The sequence below is a fragment of the Peromyscus leucopus genome, chromosome 3 (assembly GCF_004664715.2).
Source record: "Peromyscus leucopus breed LL Stock chromosome 3, UCI_PerLeu_2.1, whole genome shotgun sequence".
In the NCBI taxonomy this organism is placed as follows: domain Eukaryota; kingdom Metazoa; phylum Chordata; class Mammalia; order Rodentia; family Cricetidae; genus Peromyscus; species Peromyscus leucopus.
Window position 1 is genome coordinate 28,213,175 of NC_051065.1, and position 17,404 is coordinate 28,230,578.

Below are 17,404 nucleotides of genomic sequence, written 5' to 3' on the forward strand. Positions count from 1 at the left end.
AGTCACAGGGCACAACAAAACCCACTATGAGAGTTTTATTAGGAGGAGGGAGGGACAGAAAAGAATGTGATCAGGCCTGTTTGAAAGACATGTGCCAAGACGGGGAGGGTACATGGGATCTGCCTTTTATAAACTACCCATGCACATGCACATATGGGCCCATGTGGCTACGCCATGCATGAGCATAGTTTACATGATCATGCTGCATGAAAATTACTAGAAAATTACTTACGGCCCCGGAAATGATTAGGTGTCTTGCCAGGCATGGGGTTGTGGTTAGAATTCCTATTAGAGACTACATTTGAATTCTCCACCTCTCACCCTGTGTCTTCTGTCTTGTTATTTGTGGTCTGATGTCTGTCTGTCCTTACAAAGGGCTTTGCTCTGTATTCATTGAATAGCACAGAAAAATATGGTATTGGAAAAGAATTGTGGGGGCCCAAATTACTCAAAGTTAGAGAATCTGAACTTGCTTTACCCAGGAGAGCTGCATAATGGGATGATGTGGCTACAGGTGTGTTTACCAGGTGTTTTGAAAGGTCTACACTTGGCTGTACATTGTGCTTTGATCTTGAAAGGGGGAGGTCTTTTGCTTTGCCCCTTGGTATTATACAAAAAGCCCTTTGGAATAAACCTCAAGGTGACTGGGTATTGACCCAGGGCCCTCCCAAAGCTATCCTGTGTCTCTCTTTCTTATTGTCTCTTTCTATCTTTCTATCTAATACTTCATAATTCCTCTCTCCTACCCTTTTGAAGAACCATTTGAAGAATGAAGAATTCTTTTATACTGAAATTTTTTAATAGAGTTTTACAAGAGAAGATGTTACTTTACTGACACGAAATAGCACTCAGAACTGCAGGCAGATGTTATCAACCTATCCACTTGATGATTCTAACATTTATGCTGGATTCTTGTTTTCTTTAAAGTTACTTTCAATTTATTGTCTGTTTTTAGCAAATTATCACCATAACAGACACACACACACACACACACACACACACACACACACACACACACACACACACAGATACATACACTCTTCTGGGTCAGGAATATGGAAGAATAGGTAGTTTAAGATTAAAGCTATGCATTTAGCTTAGGTTGTAAAAGCGAAGTATATCTGAAGTCCAGACATGGTTAGGTTGGTTACGTTGCTTTCTTAAAGGCAAGTTCAACTTAAACTGCATGAATACACAGTAGGGAAACAGAGTGACTATATGGTGTTAAATGGTCTTCAGGCATGTTATTAACTTGGTTGCAAGGTCTGGCAAAATTTAGTCTCTGAGGACAAGAAGTATTTTCAGAAAAGGTGATTCTCAGACCTGCAGCCTAAATACCATTCACATTAGCCATCTCTCTGCTATGAGCCTACATTTAATGAGATGGCCTCTTTTTTACAAACATCACGTTAAGTGCTTCTCTTATTTTCTTATTTACTATTCAAACAAAAAAATAAATAATAAAAATCTTTTGAATGGCAATCTCACAATTTTGTAGAAATGTAAATGGTTGCTCTTTGTAACAGAAAATTCTATTTAGAGGTTTTCTGCCTTGTAGGACAGTGTACAAGTCCAAGTGCTATTTTCTTTCATTTGAAGACAATGAAATAATTTGTAAGCCAAACTCAATCTGTGATAGTAGATTCATTTTTTTTTCCCTCCCTAAGTATAAGCATGTTGAGTTCATGACTGGCCACCTTTTCTTGAATCATTTAATGTAATACCTTTTATATTTTGATCATTACATTATGTAGTCCAGGTTATCCTCAAACTCCTGATTCTCCAGACTCAGCTTTTGAGTTTGGCAATCATAGGTGGGTACCACATGTCTGGAAAACAATGTGCTTTATCAAAATTCAGATTTGTGATAGAGATGTAATAATTGCCTCTTTTTTTAAAATTTTACTTATATTATTCTTTTTACATACCAACCACAGTTCCCTCTCCCTCCTCTCCTCTTGTTCCCTCCCCTGCCTCCTTTCTAACCCCCATCCACTCCCCAGAAAGTGTAAGGCCTCCCATGGGAGTCAACAAAACATGGCATATCAAGTTGAGGCAGGACCAAGCTCCTGCATCAAAGCTGAGTGAGGCATCCTATCATAGGGAGTAGGTTCCAAAAAGCCAGCTCATGCACCAGTGGCAGATCCTGGTCCCACTGCTAGGAGCCCCACAAACAGACCAAGCTGCACAACTGTTACCCACATGCAGAGGGCCTAGGTCGGTCCCATGCAGGCTCCCTAGCTGTCAGTCTCGAGTCCATGAGCTCCCATGACCCAGGTCAGCTGTCTCTGTGGGTTTCTCTGTCATGATCTTGACCATCCGACCCCCTGCTTATATAATTTCTCCTCCCTTTCTTCAACTGAATTCCCAGAGCTCAGCCCAGTGCTTGGCTATGCATCTCTGCATCTGTTTCCATCAGTTACTGGATGAAGGTTCTAGAATGACAATAGGGTAGTCACCAATCTCATTACGGGAGAAGGCCATTTTAGGCCCCCTCTTCACTATTGCTAGGAGTCTTACCTGGGGTCATCCTTGTGGATTCCTGGGAGCTTCCCTGGCACCAGGTTTCTCCCTAGCCCCATAATGGCCCCCTCTATCAAGATATCTTTTGTTGCTTTCCTTTGTCTCTCTCCCACAACTCGACCTTCCCAATCTCTCATGTTCCCAACTCCAATCCCCTCCCCTCTACTCACCTACCCACCCCTGCCCCCAGTTTACCCAGGAGATCTCTATTTCCCTTTCCCAGGGTGATCCATATGTCCCTCTTAGGGTCCTCCTTGTTACCTAGTTTCTCTAGGGCTGTGGATTGTAACCTGATTATCCTTTGCTTTACATGCAGTATCCACTTATGAGTGAATACATACCATGTTTGTCTTTCTGGATTACCTCACTCAGGATGGTTTTTTTCTAGTTCCATCCGTTTGCCTGCAAATTTCATGATGTCTGTTTTTTACTGCTGAGTAGTACTCCATTGTGTAAATGTACCACATTTTCTTTATCTATTCTTCAGTTGAGCGTCATCTAGGTTGTTTACAGGTTCTGGCTATTACAAATAATGCTTCTATGAACATAGTAGAGCAAGTGTCCTTATGGTATGATTGAGCATTCCTTGGGTATATGTCCAAAATTGGTATTGCTGAGTCTTGAGGTAGATTGATTCCCAATTTTCTGGGAAACCATCATATAGATTTCCAAAGTGACTGTACAAGTTTACACCCCCAACAATGGAGGAGTGTTTCCCTTACTCCACATCTTCTCCAATATAAGCTGTCATCAGTGTTTTTGATCTTATCCATTCTGGCAGGTATAAGATGAAATCTGAGTCATTTTGATTCACATTTCCCTGATGACTAAAGATTTTGAACAATTCTTTAAGTGTATTTCAGCCATTCAGTTCTTCTGTTGAGAATTCTCTGTTTAGATATGTACCCTATTTTTTAAAAATTGGATTATTTGGCATTTTGATGTCTAGTTTCTTGAGTTCTTTATATATTTGAAGATCAGCCCTCTGTCAGAAGTGGGGTTGGTGAAGCTCTTTTCCCATTCTGTAGGCTACCATTTTGTCTTATTGACCATGTCCTTTGCCTTACAGAAGCTTCTCAATTACAGGAGGTCCCATTTATTAATTGTTGATCTCAGTGTCTGTGCTACTAGTGTTATATTCGAGAAGTGGTCTCCTTTTCCAATACCTTCAAGGTTACTTCCCACTTTCCTTTATATTAGGTTCAGTGTAAATGGATTTATGTTGAGGTCTTTGATCCACTTGGACTTGAGTTTTGTGCGTGGCAATAGATATGGGTCTATTTGCATTCTTTTACATGTACACATCTTGTTATGCCAGCACCATTTGTTGAAGATGCCTTCTTTTTTCCATTGTACAATTTTGGCTTCTTTGTCGAAAATCAGGCATTCGTAGGGATGTGGATTGATGTCAGGGTCTTTGATTTTATTCCATTGATCCACATGTCTGTTTTTATGCCAATACCAAGCTGTTTTTATTACTATAGCTCTATAGCAGAGCTTGAAGTTAGGGATGGTAATGCCTCCAGAAGTTCCTTTATTGTACAGGATTCTTTTAGCTACCCTGGGTTTTTTGTTTTTCCATATGAAGTTGAAAATTGTTCTTTTGAGGTCTGTAAAGAATTGTGTTGGGATTTTGATGGGGATTGCATTGAATCTGCAGATTGCTTTTGGTAAGATTGCCATTTTTACTATGTTTATCCTACCTATCCATGAGCATGGGAGATATTTTTATTTTCTGATATCTTCTTCAGTTTCTTCAAAGGCTTAAAGTTCTTGTCATACAGGCCTTTCAGTTGTTTGATTAGAGTTACCCCAAGGTATTTTATATTATTTGGGGCTGTCTATTGTAAAAGGTGTTGGTTCTCTAATTTCTTTCTCAGCCCATTTATCATTTGTATGTAGGAGGGCTACTGATTTTTTTGAGTTAATCTTGTATCCTGCAACATTACTGAAGGTATGTATCAGCTATCAGAGTTGCCTGGTAGAATTTTTGGGGTCATGTATCTACAAATAGGGAAAGTTTGACTTCTTCCTTTCTAATTTGTATCCCCTTGATCTCCTTTTGTTGCCTTATTTTTGTTGCCTTGTTGTTTTAGCTAGAACTTCGAGTACTATATTGAATAGATATGGGGAGAGTAGACAGCCTTGTCTTGATCCTGATTTTAGTGGAATCACTTTGAGTTTCTCTCCATTTAATTTGATGTTGTCTGTCAGCTTGCTGTATATTGCTTTTATTATGTTTAGGTATTTTCCTTGTATCACTTATCTCTCCAAGACCTTTATCATGAAGGAGTGTTAGATTTTGTCAGAGGCCTTTTCAGCATCTAATGAGATGTTCATGTTTTTTTTTTTTTTTTTTTCATTCAGTTTGGTTTATATGGTGGATTACATTGACAGATTTTTTTTTTGTATGCTTAACCACCCTTGTATCTCTGGAATGAAGCTTACTTGATCATGGTGGATGATTTTTTTTTTTATGTATTCTTGGATTTAGTTTGCCAGTATTTTATTTTGAGTATTTTTTCGTCAATGTTTGTGAGGGAGTTTGGTCTGTAATTCTCTTTCTTTGTTGCATCTTTGTGTGGTTTGAGTATCACATTAACTTTAGTCTCATAAAAAAGAGTTTGGCAATGTTTGTTCTATTTCTATTCTTTGGAACAATTTGAGGAGCATTGGTATTAGCTCTTCTCTGAAATTCTGGTAGAATTCTGCACAGAAACCATCTGAACATGACTTCTTTTTTTGGTTGGGAGACTTTTAATGACTGCCTCTGTTTCCTTAGGGGTTATAGGTCTATTTAAATTGTTTATCTGGTCTTGATTTAATTTTAGTATGTGATACCAATCCAGAAAAATTATCCATTTCTTTTAGATTTTCCAGTTTTGTGGAGTACAGATTTTTGAAGTATGTCCTAATGATTCTCTGCATTTCTTCAGTGTCTGTAATTACATCCCCATTTTCATTTCTGATTTTGTTAATGTGGATATTCTCTCTCTGCCTTTTAGTTAGTTTGGATAATGGTTTGTCTATCTTGTTAATTTTATCAAAGAACCAATTGTTTGTTTCATCGATTCTTTGTATTGTTCTCTTTGTTTCTATTTTATTGATTTCAGCCCTGAGTTTGATTCTTTCTTGCCCTCTATTCCTCCTGGGTGAGCTTGCTTCTTTTTGTTCTAGAGCTTTCAGGTGTGCTATTAAGTCACTAGTGTGAGATTTCTCCAAATTTTTTATGTAGGCACTTAGTGCTATGAACTTTCCTCTTAGCACCGATTTCATAGTGTTCCATAAGTTTGGGTATGTTGTGCATTCATTTTCACTGAATTCTAGAAAGTCTTTAATTTCTTTCTTTATTTCATCCTTGACCCATTGGTGATTCAGTTGGACAGTATTCAGTTTCCATGAGATTGTAGGCTTTCTGTAATTTGTGTTGTTGTTGAATTCTAACTTTAAGCCATGGTGATCTGACAAGATACAGTGGGTTATTCCAATTTTTTTGTATCTGTTGAGATTTGCTTTGTGACTGAGTATGTGGTGAATTTTAGAGAAGTTCTCTGAGAAGCTGAGAAGGTATATTCTTTTGTGTTTGAGTGAAATGTTCTGTAGATGTCTGTTAAGTCCATTTGAGTCATAAAATCTGTTAAGTCCCTTATTTCTCTGTTAAGTTTCTGTCTGGCAGACCTGTCCATTGGTGAGAGTGGGGTGTTGAAGTCACCCACTATTAGTGTGTGTGGTTTGATGTGTGATCTAAGCTTTAGTAGTGTTTCTTTTACAAATGTGGGTGTTGTATTTGAAAAATGTGGGAGAGAGAACTTGGTGGTTTGGAGCCAAGGTGCCCCACAGCGGGTAAGAGACAGAGACAAGCCAGGCAGACAGCGCTCACTTGGAGAGTTTTGTTAGTGGTAAAGGGGAAAGGGAAAGAGAGCGCAGAGCTGCCTTGTGGGAAGAGACAGAGGGAAAGAAAGAGAGGGGAAGGGAGAGAGAAGGGGGAAGAGAATGAGCAGGGGGCTGAGGAGAGAAGAAGAGAGGACACCTTTCATGAGGGGACTTTGAGCATGTGCAGAGAGACCATGTAGCAATGAATGCATGACATTGTCAGGACACTGAGCTGGCCAAGGTACTGCCTGCTTACTGGCCAGGTCCCCAGGTCTGAATGCTAGCATCCCTCCCTTTTGATTGCTATGAAAAGGTGTTATGGATGGCAAGTGGAGCAGGAAATGAGGGTGCCAAATTCTCAAGACTGCTTCCTGCTGACTTGGGATGAAGTGGGGTGGGGGGAGTTGGGAGTTGGGGTCACACACAGTGGGAGGTGTGAGTGAAGAAGCATTCAACTAGCTTTCATCCTGGAGACCTCATGCATCTGCTCCTTGAGTAAGGGTTAAGAGATAACAGAACTTTTCATGAGTGAGGACATGGGTGAAATCAACTTGTCAGTACTTGCTCAGTTGGTATCTTCGGAGGTGGTACAGGGGCTGGCGTATCTGGAGGGTCCCTGCAGGTTTGGCCTTGGCACGAGTCTCCAGGAGGGGTGGACCTGTAGGTGTCATAAACAACTGGCACAGATTTACATCTTGGTGTCATAGCAAAAGGCTGGGAGGCTTCCATACCCTCTCTAATGTCAGAGGGCAGGGAGAGATCTGTTAACTGGGAAATCTATTAGTGCCCTGGTCAACAAACACCATCAGATCTGAGAAGGAAAAGTAAGTGAACAGAAGTGAGACAGCTTTCCTGTCTTCACATAAGCAAACCTTAAAGCACCTTCTTTTTATCTAACTCACCAGGACATACCTGACCACTGACAGCAGTCATACCCCTTTTTTTGAGTCTGGTAGCAAGGTGAACCATGTCTAGATCTAGTATTAGCTCTAAGAGAGTGAGGCTTGTGAATTTCACATTGAGAACTGAAAAGGAAGCTGAAGCCTTGGTTGCTGCTGTTGAACTGACAAATCCTGGTCATCAAACAGCATCAGAGATCTGAGAAGGACAAATTTTACCTGAGTTAGTGATTGAAAGTGACAGAGACCTGCTGGCTACCTAGACAGCCACCCCAGGGTCCTCCATGGTCATTGAGGGCAGAGGTCTCAGGGCAAAAACATCAGTCTTCAGCTGCCAGGTCTAGGTCTGCCACCCAGCTATGAAAAGCTTTTTCATTAAACATTTGAAATGCCATATTCTGCAGATCTCTGAGCATTTGAGGACTGTCTGTCTATTAGGTATGAATGACTATCAACTTGTGTTCCCTAACAGTCTTCAATGTTAGCAGCTTTCATAAGACTAAGAAAAGGGGCTTGTGAGTTGGAGTGTGACTCAACTCTGAGAAAAGGATCCTCGTGGGGAACTAGAAACTCCCTTATAAAATATGTATTTTGTTTATCAAATACCTTATTTATCAAACCTATGTCACCATTTATTTAAATTCTCTATAAGGTCGGTGTTGAACACTTGGCCAAAACATAGGTGTAAATCTCTGAGTTAGTTTTTTGTTAATCTGAATAGATCTTTAAAATGTAAATTGCTATTATCATATAGCGTATGATAATACTACCTCAGGATGTCCGGCTACCCCCAAAATCCCCTTCCCTACCCCCAAGAGCTAACTGACACCCACCAAGTCAGCAGGAAGCAGTTTTGGGATACATGGCGCCCTGTTCTGTTCACCTGCCATTTTTATAATAAACAAAGAATCTGGAATGTTGAAATTCCTGGCCACTCCCCCAGCTACATGATCATACATGTGCTGTCTAGTAGCCAGGCAAGATGTTTAGTCATTCCAGGGCTTTATGTAATTTGCACACAGCGTGATCATGCAATTTATGCGTGTGCGTGGTGTAGCTACATAAGCCCATATGCATATGTGCAGGGTAATCCATAAAAAGCAGATCACAGACTCCTCCCCCTCTTTTTCCTCTCTCTCTCCATGCACAATCTTCCACAGGCCTAAGCACATTCCCCTCTGTTCCTTTTCTTAATAAACTCTTGTAGTGGGTTTTGTTGGGCCTCGTGGCTTTTCTCCCGTGATAAACAGTGCTGCTTAATGAATAACACCGCGCTGAATAATAATAACTAACAGTCATAAAGGGCTTGACAAATATTTGGATCTAGGGGGCTGTTGATTGGCCATTTGGATTGTTATCTAAGGACTATTGAGGCTAAATTTGATTGCAAGGTGAATAAGTTTAGGGCCATTGAGGTCGGGTGCTAGGTGTAGGGGCTGGAGGTTTTGTAAGAGGCATTCTGAGGGGGAATGAGAGGCTGTGGAAGACGCGGTTCCCATGGATGAGAGAAGGAAAAGGAAAGGGTTATTGCAGCCTGTAGTATGGGGCATCCACAGGACTCAGAGAGGACTGAATGAGGACCATGTCATTCAGAGGGTCGTCAGCACATTCAACGGGGGTCATGTCCAACTTGGCTAAGCCAGAGGCGCTAGGTACCAGGGTTTGGTAGAGGCCAGAAGGCAAGGATGAAAACCGAGCTCTAAAGGGGTCTCATCCATAGGAAAACGTTAGGAATGGGGTCGCAGAAGTCCCGTTGGGCCTAATGAAACTGCAGGATTGCAGCTCCAAGGGTGGTGGGCTGGGGCCAGGTGAAGAGAGCCTGTCATATTGGAGTACCAGAGGGGTGACAGACAATCAAAGGTCACTTCCTCATCCCTCGGGCAGTGGGGCAGGTGTGGCCTCAGTGAGGCACTGGAGTGGGGGAGCCAGTCCCTGTGGGGCTGAGACAATACTGCCCCTGGCAGCCTGATTGCACAACTGGCCTTGACCCAGAGCTCTGAACTGCAACCGCTGTTGAGAATCAGGGACATGTTTAGAACAACTGAGGGGAAACTTATGCAGTTGCCTTGGTTGGATGGGTGCTGAGCGATGGGGTGAGCTGGAAGGTGAGCCTGTTGTGGTTCCTGGGTCCCAGTGTGCCTCAGAACTTCGGGAGAGCCTGCCTCGTTCACAGCACCAGATGTTGTGTTTTAAAATGGCAGGAGAGGGACCTTGGTGGGTTCGAGCCAAGGTGCCTCATGGCAGGTAAGAGACTGAGACCCGCCATGCAGATAGTGCTCATGTGGAAAGTTTTATTAGTGGTGAAGGGGGAAGGGAGAGGGATGGAAGAGCTGTCTTGTTGCGGGATGTGGGTGGATGGGGGAATGGGGAGGGGGGGCCGCACCTTTTATGAGGGGACTTCCACACATGCACAGGAACACCATGTAGCAATGAGTGCAGGATGTTGTTAGGACCCTTAGCCAGCCAAGGCACTGCCTGCATATTGGCCAGGCCCCCAAGGGGCAGGTCTGAAATGCCCTTGTATTTGAGGCATAAATGTTAAGAATTGAGACTTCTTATGGATCTTTTTCCTGTGATGAGTATGAAATGTCCTTCTCCATATTTTTTGATTAATTTTAGTTTGAAGTCTATTTTGTTAGATATTAGGATAGTTACACCAGCTTGTTTCTTAGGTTCATTTGATTGGTAATGTCTGTCTTTGAAGTAGAGGTGTGTTTCTTGTATGCAGCAGAAGGATGGATCCTGTTTTCGTATCCATTCTGTTAGTCTGTGTCTTTTTATAGGTGAATTGAGTCCATTGATATTCAGGGATATTAATGACCAATGATTGTTAGTTCCTGATATTTTTGGTTTTGTTGGTGGTGATGTTAGTGTGTGTGTGTGCGTGTGCGTGTGCGTGTGCGTGTGCGTGTGTGTGTGTGTGTGTGTGTGTGTGTGTCCCTTCTTTGGGATTTGCTGATATTAGATTATCTGTTGCCTGTGATTTTGTGGGTGCAGCTAACTTCCTTAGGTTGGAGTTTTCCTTCTAGTACTTTCTGTAGGGCTGGATTTGTGGATAGGTATTGTTTAAATCTGGTTTTATCTTGGAATATCTTGTTTTCTCCCTCTATGGTGATTGAAAGTTATAATAGTCTGGGTTGGCATCCATGGTCTCTTAGTGTCTGCATAACATCTGTCTAGGACTTTCTGGCTTTCAGAGTCTCCATTGAGAAGTTGAGTGCAATTCTGATAGGTCTGCCTTTATATTTTACTTGGCCTTTTTCCTTTGCAGCTCTTAATATTCTTTCTTTATTCTGTATGTTTAGTGTTTTGATTATTATATGTCCAGGAGACTTTTTTTTGGGGGGGGTCCAGTCTATTTGGTGTCCTGTAAGCTTCTTGTACCTTCTTAGGCATGTTCTTCTTTAGGTTGGGAAAGTATTCTTCTATGATTTTGTCGAATATATTTTCTGTACCTTTGAACTGGAATTCTTCTTCTTCTATCCCTATTTTTAGGTTTGATCTTTTCATGGTGTTCCAGATTTCCTGGATGTTTTGTGTTAAGAATTTATTGGAAGTAGCATTTTCTTTGACCAATGATTCTATTTCCTCTATCATATCTTCAACACCTGAGATTCTCTCTTCCCATCTCTTGTATTCTGATGGTTATGTTTGCATCCGTAGTTCCTGTTTGTTTCCCATTCTTCCCATGTCTAGAATTCCCTCGGTTTGTGTCTTCTTTATTGTCTCAATTTTCATTTTCAAGTCTTAAACCATTTCCTTCACCTGTTTGATTGTTTTTTTCTTGGCTTTCTTTAAGGGACTTATTGATTTCTTCCAATTTTTTTGTTTATCTTTTCCTCGATTTCTTCGAGGGAATTTTTCATTTCCTCTTTAAGAACCTCTTTTATCTTCATAAAATTGTTTTTAAGGTTGTTTTCTTCTGCTTCATCTGCATTGGGATGTTCAGGTCTTGCTCTTTTAGAACCTCTAGATTCTGGTGGTACCATATTGCTCTTTATGTTGTTGAATGTGTTCTTACACTGCTGTTTACCCATTTGGGTTTGGGATAATTATAGGAACAGTGTTGATTCTTGTGATATCTTTGTTGGATGAGTCTTTTGCTCCTTTATTGTCTGTCTGTTTCCTTTATTGTCTTTTGTCCTGAATGGCCAACGGGTCTAGTGATAGGATGGTTGTCAGGTCGATAGGGTCGTCTCCGCTGAGGTTTGTGGGGGTTTGGGTGCCTAGGTCCAGCATACTGTCCAGCTCTTCTGGCTGGTGTGGGCTTTACTTGTGCCCGTGGGTTTTTTCTTCCAGCTGTTGTGGGTGGTGCCTGTGCCTATAGGATCTGCTGATGTTGATGGAGAGGGCTGTTCACGGGTGGGCTGCTCTTCCTCCAATTGGTGCAGGTGGTGCTTGTGCCTCTCGGGGCTGCTGATTTTGTGGGGGATGGTTGGCCATGGAAAGGATGATGGGTTTGGTGGACTTGGGTGATGGAGTGGGTCTTGTAGATTCTAGGGTCCAATTGCCTCTGTTTTTTTAAACCCCATTCAATACCATTTATGAGGCTATTTGATTAGGAATAGGCTCCCCCCACCTACAGTTTTTAAGGTAATTTAAAATTTTATCTTATTTTTCATTATGTATATGTATAAATATATGTGTGTCATACACATGTGTGTACATGTGCCACTGGAGGCCAGAAGAAGGTGTCAGGTCCATTGGTGCTGGAGTTACAGGTAGTTATTAGCTGGTGGTTGGGAACCACCCAACATGGTTGCTGGGAACTGAACTCAGATCCTTTGCAGGAGCAATATGAGACATCTCTCCAGCCCTTAGGGTAGTTTTTATTTTTAAGAAGTTAAATATTTCTAAGTAGAAGAGCTTAGATTATAATAAGAACTGTGTCCTGCTTACTGTGATATAGAAAAATAGTGTTATTTATTTATTTATTTATTTATTTATTTATTTATTTATTTATTTCATATGCTGAGTATAGATGTCGCTGGAAGTTTTTCCTGTGTCCCACCTGGTCCTGCAGCTGCTCAGACCCAAGTAAACACACACAGAGGCTTATATCAATTACAAATTACATGGCTAGCTAGCTCTTATTATTAAACTTAGCCCATTTCTGTTAATCTATATGTTGTCATGTGTTCTGTGGCTTTACCTGTGTGCCATTACATGCTGCTCCCTAGATAGCAGGAAGGCATCTTTCTGCCTCTCTTTTCTCTTCCTGTCTGTCTGCTTGGATTTCCACCTGCGTCGAAACTGCCTTGCCATAGGCCAATGCAGCTTTATTTATCAACCAATCAGAGCAACACATATTCACAGCATACAGAAAGACATCCCACAGCATATAGAACCTGGGCTTCACACATGTTAGCCTAGGTAGCTCCTCTCCCCTTGAGCTGCAGCCCCAGCTCTGGATGAGCAATGTGCATCATACGTTCACTGAGTGCAAATCTGTCTTACAAGCAGGAACATCCGAGTAGTGCATGCGGGATTTTATACCAGACCCACTGGGTCCAAATTCTGGCTGGACTTTACCAGATCCGTGATTCAGAGCTCTTGTCTAAACTCTTCTGGCTTCTCTTATCTCTTCTGCCAAACAGATGTGACAAGAGTATGTGCCATAGCTTTTAGAGTCCTTGTGAAGACTAGACGTGCTACACAGTCATATTCCTGTCTGGCTTAGAAGCGAGTGGTGACCTCAGTTCTCGTAAAGCTCCAATAGAGAAAAGATGAGTCTTTAGTAACAAGAAGCAAGTGTTTTGAATAAAACAAAGAACAAAAGCCCAAATACCTGCTCATTAGACTTCAAAAAGAACACAGTCTAGGGAGGTGAACTGGGGACACTGAGTCACGCCTTAGGTTTGTGCTATAGGATTGGGAGAACATTTGCAGTCAGTGGCATCCAGCGCAGCCTAGACAGAGCAGGTCAACTTGAAGGCCAGAGATTTGAAGAGAATGTCCTAAAGATGTACAGTACTCATCCAGGTACAGACCTGGTTGGTCTTCTTGTGTTTATTTCATTTTATTCTTGTGAAAATCTAGGTAAAAATGCTGAATTTTTGAAAAAAAAAAAAACCTTTCTATTTAATATGATGATTGTATAGAAAGTATACCCTGTGTGATGAAGCAAGTAAGACTAATTCCAGATTCTAAGCACATTAAGTGTTTAAACTTAAATTTACATTATTTTTTTATTTTAATCAAAGAATCACAAATATTTTACTTTTGGTGACTACAGTACAATACGTTGATCTATGTACATAGTATGGAATGGTTAAATACAGCCAATTACCAGGTTTTAAATTTGAATCTCTTAGTCATAAACTTAAAATATTTTAGTACTCACCATTCTTGCAATTTATTCTCATCAGTATTCTGTCAATTATTTTTGTCATTTTGAAATGAAATTGGTTGTTAGAGGAAAAAGGAGAAAAATTGTGCTGAGCACTAAGTAATTGCTTGCTTTGGTCCCCGTCCTCAGGTCTTCTTCTCTATATTAACTGGGACTTTCAGTATTGGACATCTTGCCCCAAACATAGAAGCCTTCGCAAACGCAAGAGGGGCAGCCTATGAAATCTTCAGGATAATTGACAATGTGAGTCTGACCTGCCCACCCATTGATCCATCTGCTTGAAAGATTTTTCTGATCGAGTCAGTTTTGTTTTTACTTCCTCTCTCCACAGAGTGTCCCTACAGGTAGTTATTGTAACCTAGTGATCGCCTAAAATATGTTTCTGTTTAGGAGCCAAACATTGACAGCTTCTCAACAAAGGGACACAAACCAGACAGTATAATGGGAAATTTAGAATTTAAAAATGTCCACTTCAGCTACCCATCTCGAAGTGGAGTTAAGGTACGGTGATAAATGATAAATCTGTGATTCAATAATTTGTTGGATAGAGATACTCCTTTAGATACTGTAAAACAAAATCACACATATGTTATGTGTTTAAACCCAGTACTGAATTCAGCTTTCAGCTCATAGAACACGCATAGATCTGTGTGTCTGGGAATTGCCCTGACATTAGCATCTCACCTTTTTTGCAGGTCTTGAAGGGCCTCAACCTGAAGGTGCAGAGTGGACAGACGGTGGCCCTGGTTGGCAACAGTGGCTGTGGGAAAAGCACCACTGTCCAGCTGCTGCAGAGGCTGTATGACCCCATAGAGGGCGTGGTGAGTGGGCATGTACCAGCAGCAGTTACCACTGCCCATCATTCTGACTCCATGAGGCTAAAGTGAAAACCACGCATTCTATTTCAGGTCAGCATCGACGGACAGGACATCAGGACCATCAATGTGAGGTATCTGCGGGAAATCATTGGTGTGGTGAGTCAGGAACCTGTGTTGTTTGCCACCACCATCGCTGAAAACATTTGCTATGGCCGAGAAAACGTCACCATGGATGAGATTGAGAAAGCTGTCAAGGAAGCCAACGCCTATGACTTCATCATGAAACTGCCCCATGTGAGTTGTGCCTGTCTGCTGTCACCCCGAGGCTCGGAGAGCAGAGCTCTGGCCTGATGCCATCCATGTAAAAACTCCTGTTAATCAGAAGAACTTCCTTAGAAGAGAAATCCAGTTTACTGTGGATTTTACATCGCTCACTCTATCTACAAGCGGTAGAACTGGACTGTATTGCTGTCGAGGCTCCAGTGATGATCACATCGCAATTTGAAATGTGAACTGAAGTAGTTTGTTGCTTTACTACACCTTCCTGTTTTGTTTTGTTTTTTTAATTTGTAGAAATTTGACACCCTGGTTGGTGAGAGAGGGGCGCAGCTGAGTGGGGGACAGAAACAGAGAATCGCCATCGCTCGTGCCCTGGTCCGCAACCCCAAGATCCTTTTGTTGGATGAGGCGACCTCAGCTTTGGACACAGAAAGTGAAGCCGTGGTTCAGGCGGCTCTGGATAAGGTCTGTGAGCTGTACTTACAAGGTCTGAATTATAAGAATAATAGTATTCCACTGTTTATGTTTTTTCTTATATGTGTGACTGTGCGTGTGTGTATGCATATGCATGTATAGCTGCACTTGAACATGTGTGCACATGTATGGATTATCTTCCTTAATTGATCTCCACCTTATTTTTTGAGACAGTGTCTCTCACTGAACCTGGAGCTCACTGATTTGGCAACACTGGCTGGTCTATGAGTCTCAGTATCTTTCAGTCTCTACCTCCCCATAGCACTCTACTTAAAAAAAAAAAAAAAGTTCTATTTATTTTCTAGTAATGTTTTTATTTATTCTTTGAGAATTTCATACAGTGTATTTAGATCATATTCTTTGTTGTTGTTATTCTTTTGTTTTCAGAGACAGGGTTTCTCTGTGTGGCCCTGTCTGTCCTGGAACCCTATCTGTAGATCAGGCTGGTCTTGAACTCAGAGATCCAGCTACCTCTGCCTTTCAAGTGCTGGGATTAAAGGCATGTGTCACCATGCCCAGCTTTGGTCATATTCTTTACTCAACCCCAATCCCTCCAGATCTTCTCTCACCTTTCTACCCACCCAACTTCATGTTCTCTCTCTTCTCTCTCTCTTAAAACAAACATACAAAACAAGAGTCCCATTTGTGTTGGCTGACTTCTCCTGAGCATCGGGCCTGCCACGTGGTATGGGTGATGCACTGAGTTTTACTCCATTGAAGAAAACTGCTTTTTCCTTTACCAGAGCTATCAGTTATGAATAGCTCCATGGCTAAAGAGAGACTTCATGCCCATATATTTGTTGAATTAATAGACTATTTTCTGAAGCTTTACTGGTTTTATATTGTCAAAGCACTGACATTCAGCAAACATAAGTTGAATGAGTTTTTACATATAATTACTCATGTCTCATAGCCATGTTTCTCTCTCTCCAGGCTAGAGAAGGCCGGACCACCATCGTGATAGCTCACCGCTTGTCTACAGTTCGTAATGCTGACGTCATTGCTGGGTTTGATGATGGTGTCATTGTGGAGCAAGGAAATCATGATGAGCTCATGAAGGAGAAGGGCATTTACTTCAAACTTGTTACGACACAGGTACAGTGGAACTTTAGACTCTTCCCGAATTACATTGGTAATAACATATTACTACTTAATGCTATAGATGATTTGATTTGATTATCTTGAAAAGTAGGAAAAGTGCTTTGGATATTCAGGACCAGGCAAGTGTTTTGTGATACTTTTTCTGGGAAAGAGAGAAGCTTAAAAAGGATAACTAATGTTTAACAAGGTTTAGAGATAAGCTGCCCATGGTAGTAGCTGCTAGCCACATGTGGCTACTAAGCATTTAAATATTGGTTAATCTGGATTTTGAAATATTTTAAGTACAATATTTAAGTACAAAATATTTAAGTACAAATGGGATTATGAAGGTCTAGTATTAAAAAATGCAAAATATTCCAGTAGCTTTTTGTACTGTTACATGTTGAATGTATAAGTTAGATAACAATAATATCTTGGATTCACTAGATTAAATATATAGTTAAATTGATTTTTAACCGTTTTCACATTTTCTGTTGTGGCTGCTAGAAAATTTTAAATGGCCCGTGTGACTCACGTTATGGCATATAGCCCGTTGCCGTTGATAACACTAGTTCAAAGCAAACTTGACTGACTGAATGCCCCAGAGAAAAAGGTTGTTTGAGTTAGCTTTCTGTTGCTATGAAAAAACACCAGGATCCAACACAACTTAGGGAGGACAGGGTAGATTCCATCCTGTAGCTTATAGTCAGTCCATCATCCGGGGAAGTCAGGCCAGGAAGTCAAGGCAGGAACCCGGGGGAAAGCTGCTTACTCAGGCTTTCCTATACAACCCAGGACCACCTGCCCAGGGATGGCACTGTGTGCTGGGTCCTCCCAATGCAATCATAAATCAAGAAAATACCTCACAGAGTTGCTTAAAGGGCAGTCTTACAGAGGCATTTTCTTAATTAAGATTCCCGCTTCCTAGATGTTTAGGTTTGTGTCCAGTTGGCAAACCGAGCAGCACAGAAATGGCTACCTAAGAGTTGTATTTGGTGGCAATCCTTTTCATTTCACGGTTTTCATTTCATCACATGAGAAAGCCTAGCAGTTTAACCCCACCTTGTCCCATAAAAACTTGAAACATTTCATGATTTTCCTCATGCTGA

The 17,404-nt window shown here is 41.2% G+C and overlaps 1 protein-coding gene across 3 annotated transcripts in view; it reads left to right on the forward strand.

Annotated features, from left to right (window-relative positions):
* Abcb1 (ATP binding cassette subfamily B member 1) overlaps nucleotides 1-17,404 on the forward strand; it is a 249,668-nt gene that overhangs the window by 196,000 nt on the left and 36,264 nt on the right. For 2 of the 3 annotated variants that reach the window (XM_037203537.1, XM_028862235.2), the window contains exons 10-15: nucleotides 13,774-13,887; nucleotides 14,035-14,145; nucleotides 14,340-14,465; nucleotides 14,553-14,756; nucleotides 15,036-15,206; nucleotides 16,149-16,310. The exons of the other annotated variant lie outside the window; for it this stretch is intronic. In XM_037203537.1, the coding sequence (XP_037059432.1) occupies nucleotides 13,774-13,887; nucleotides 14,035-14,145; nucleotides 14,340-14,465; nucleotides 14,553-14,756; nucleotides 15,036-15,206; nucleotides 16,149-16,310 (888 nt within the window). The remainder of the gene's footprint in view (nucleotides 1-13,773; nucleotides 13,888-14,034; nucleotides 14,146-14,339; nucleotides 14,466-14,552; nucleotides 14,757-15,035; nucleotides 15,207-16,148; nucleotides 16,311-17,404) is intronic. 3 annotated transcript variants of the gene reach the window in all.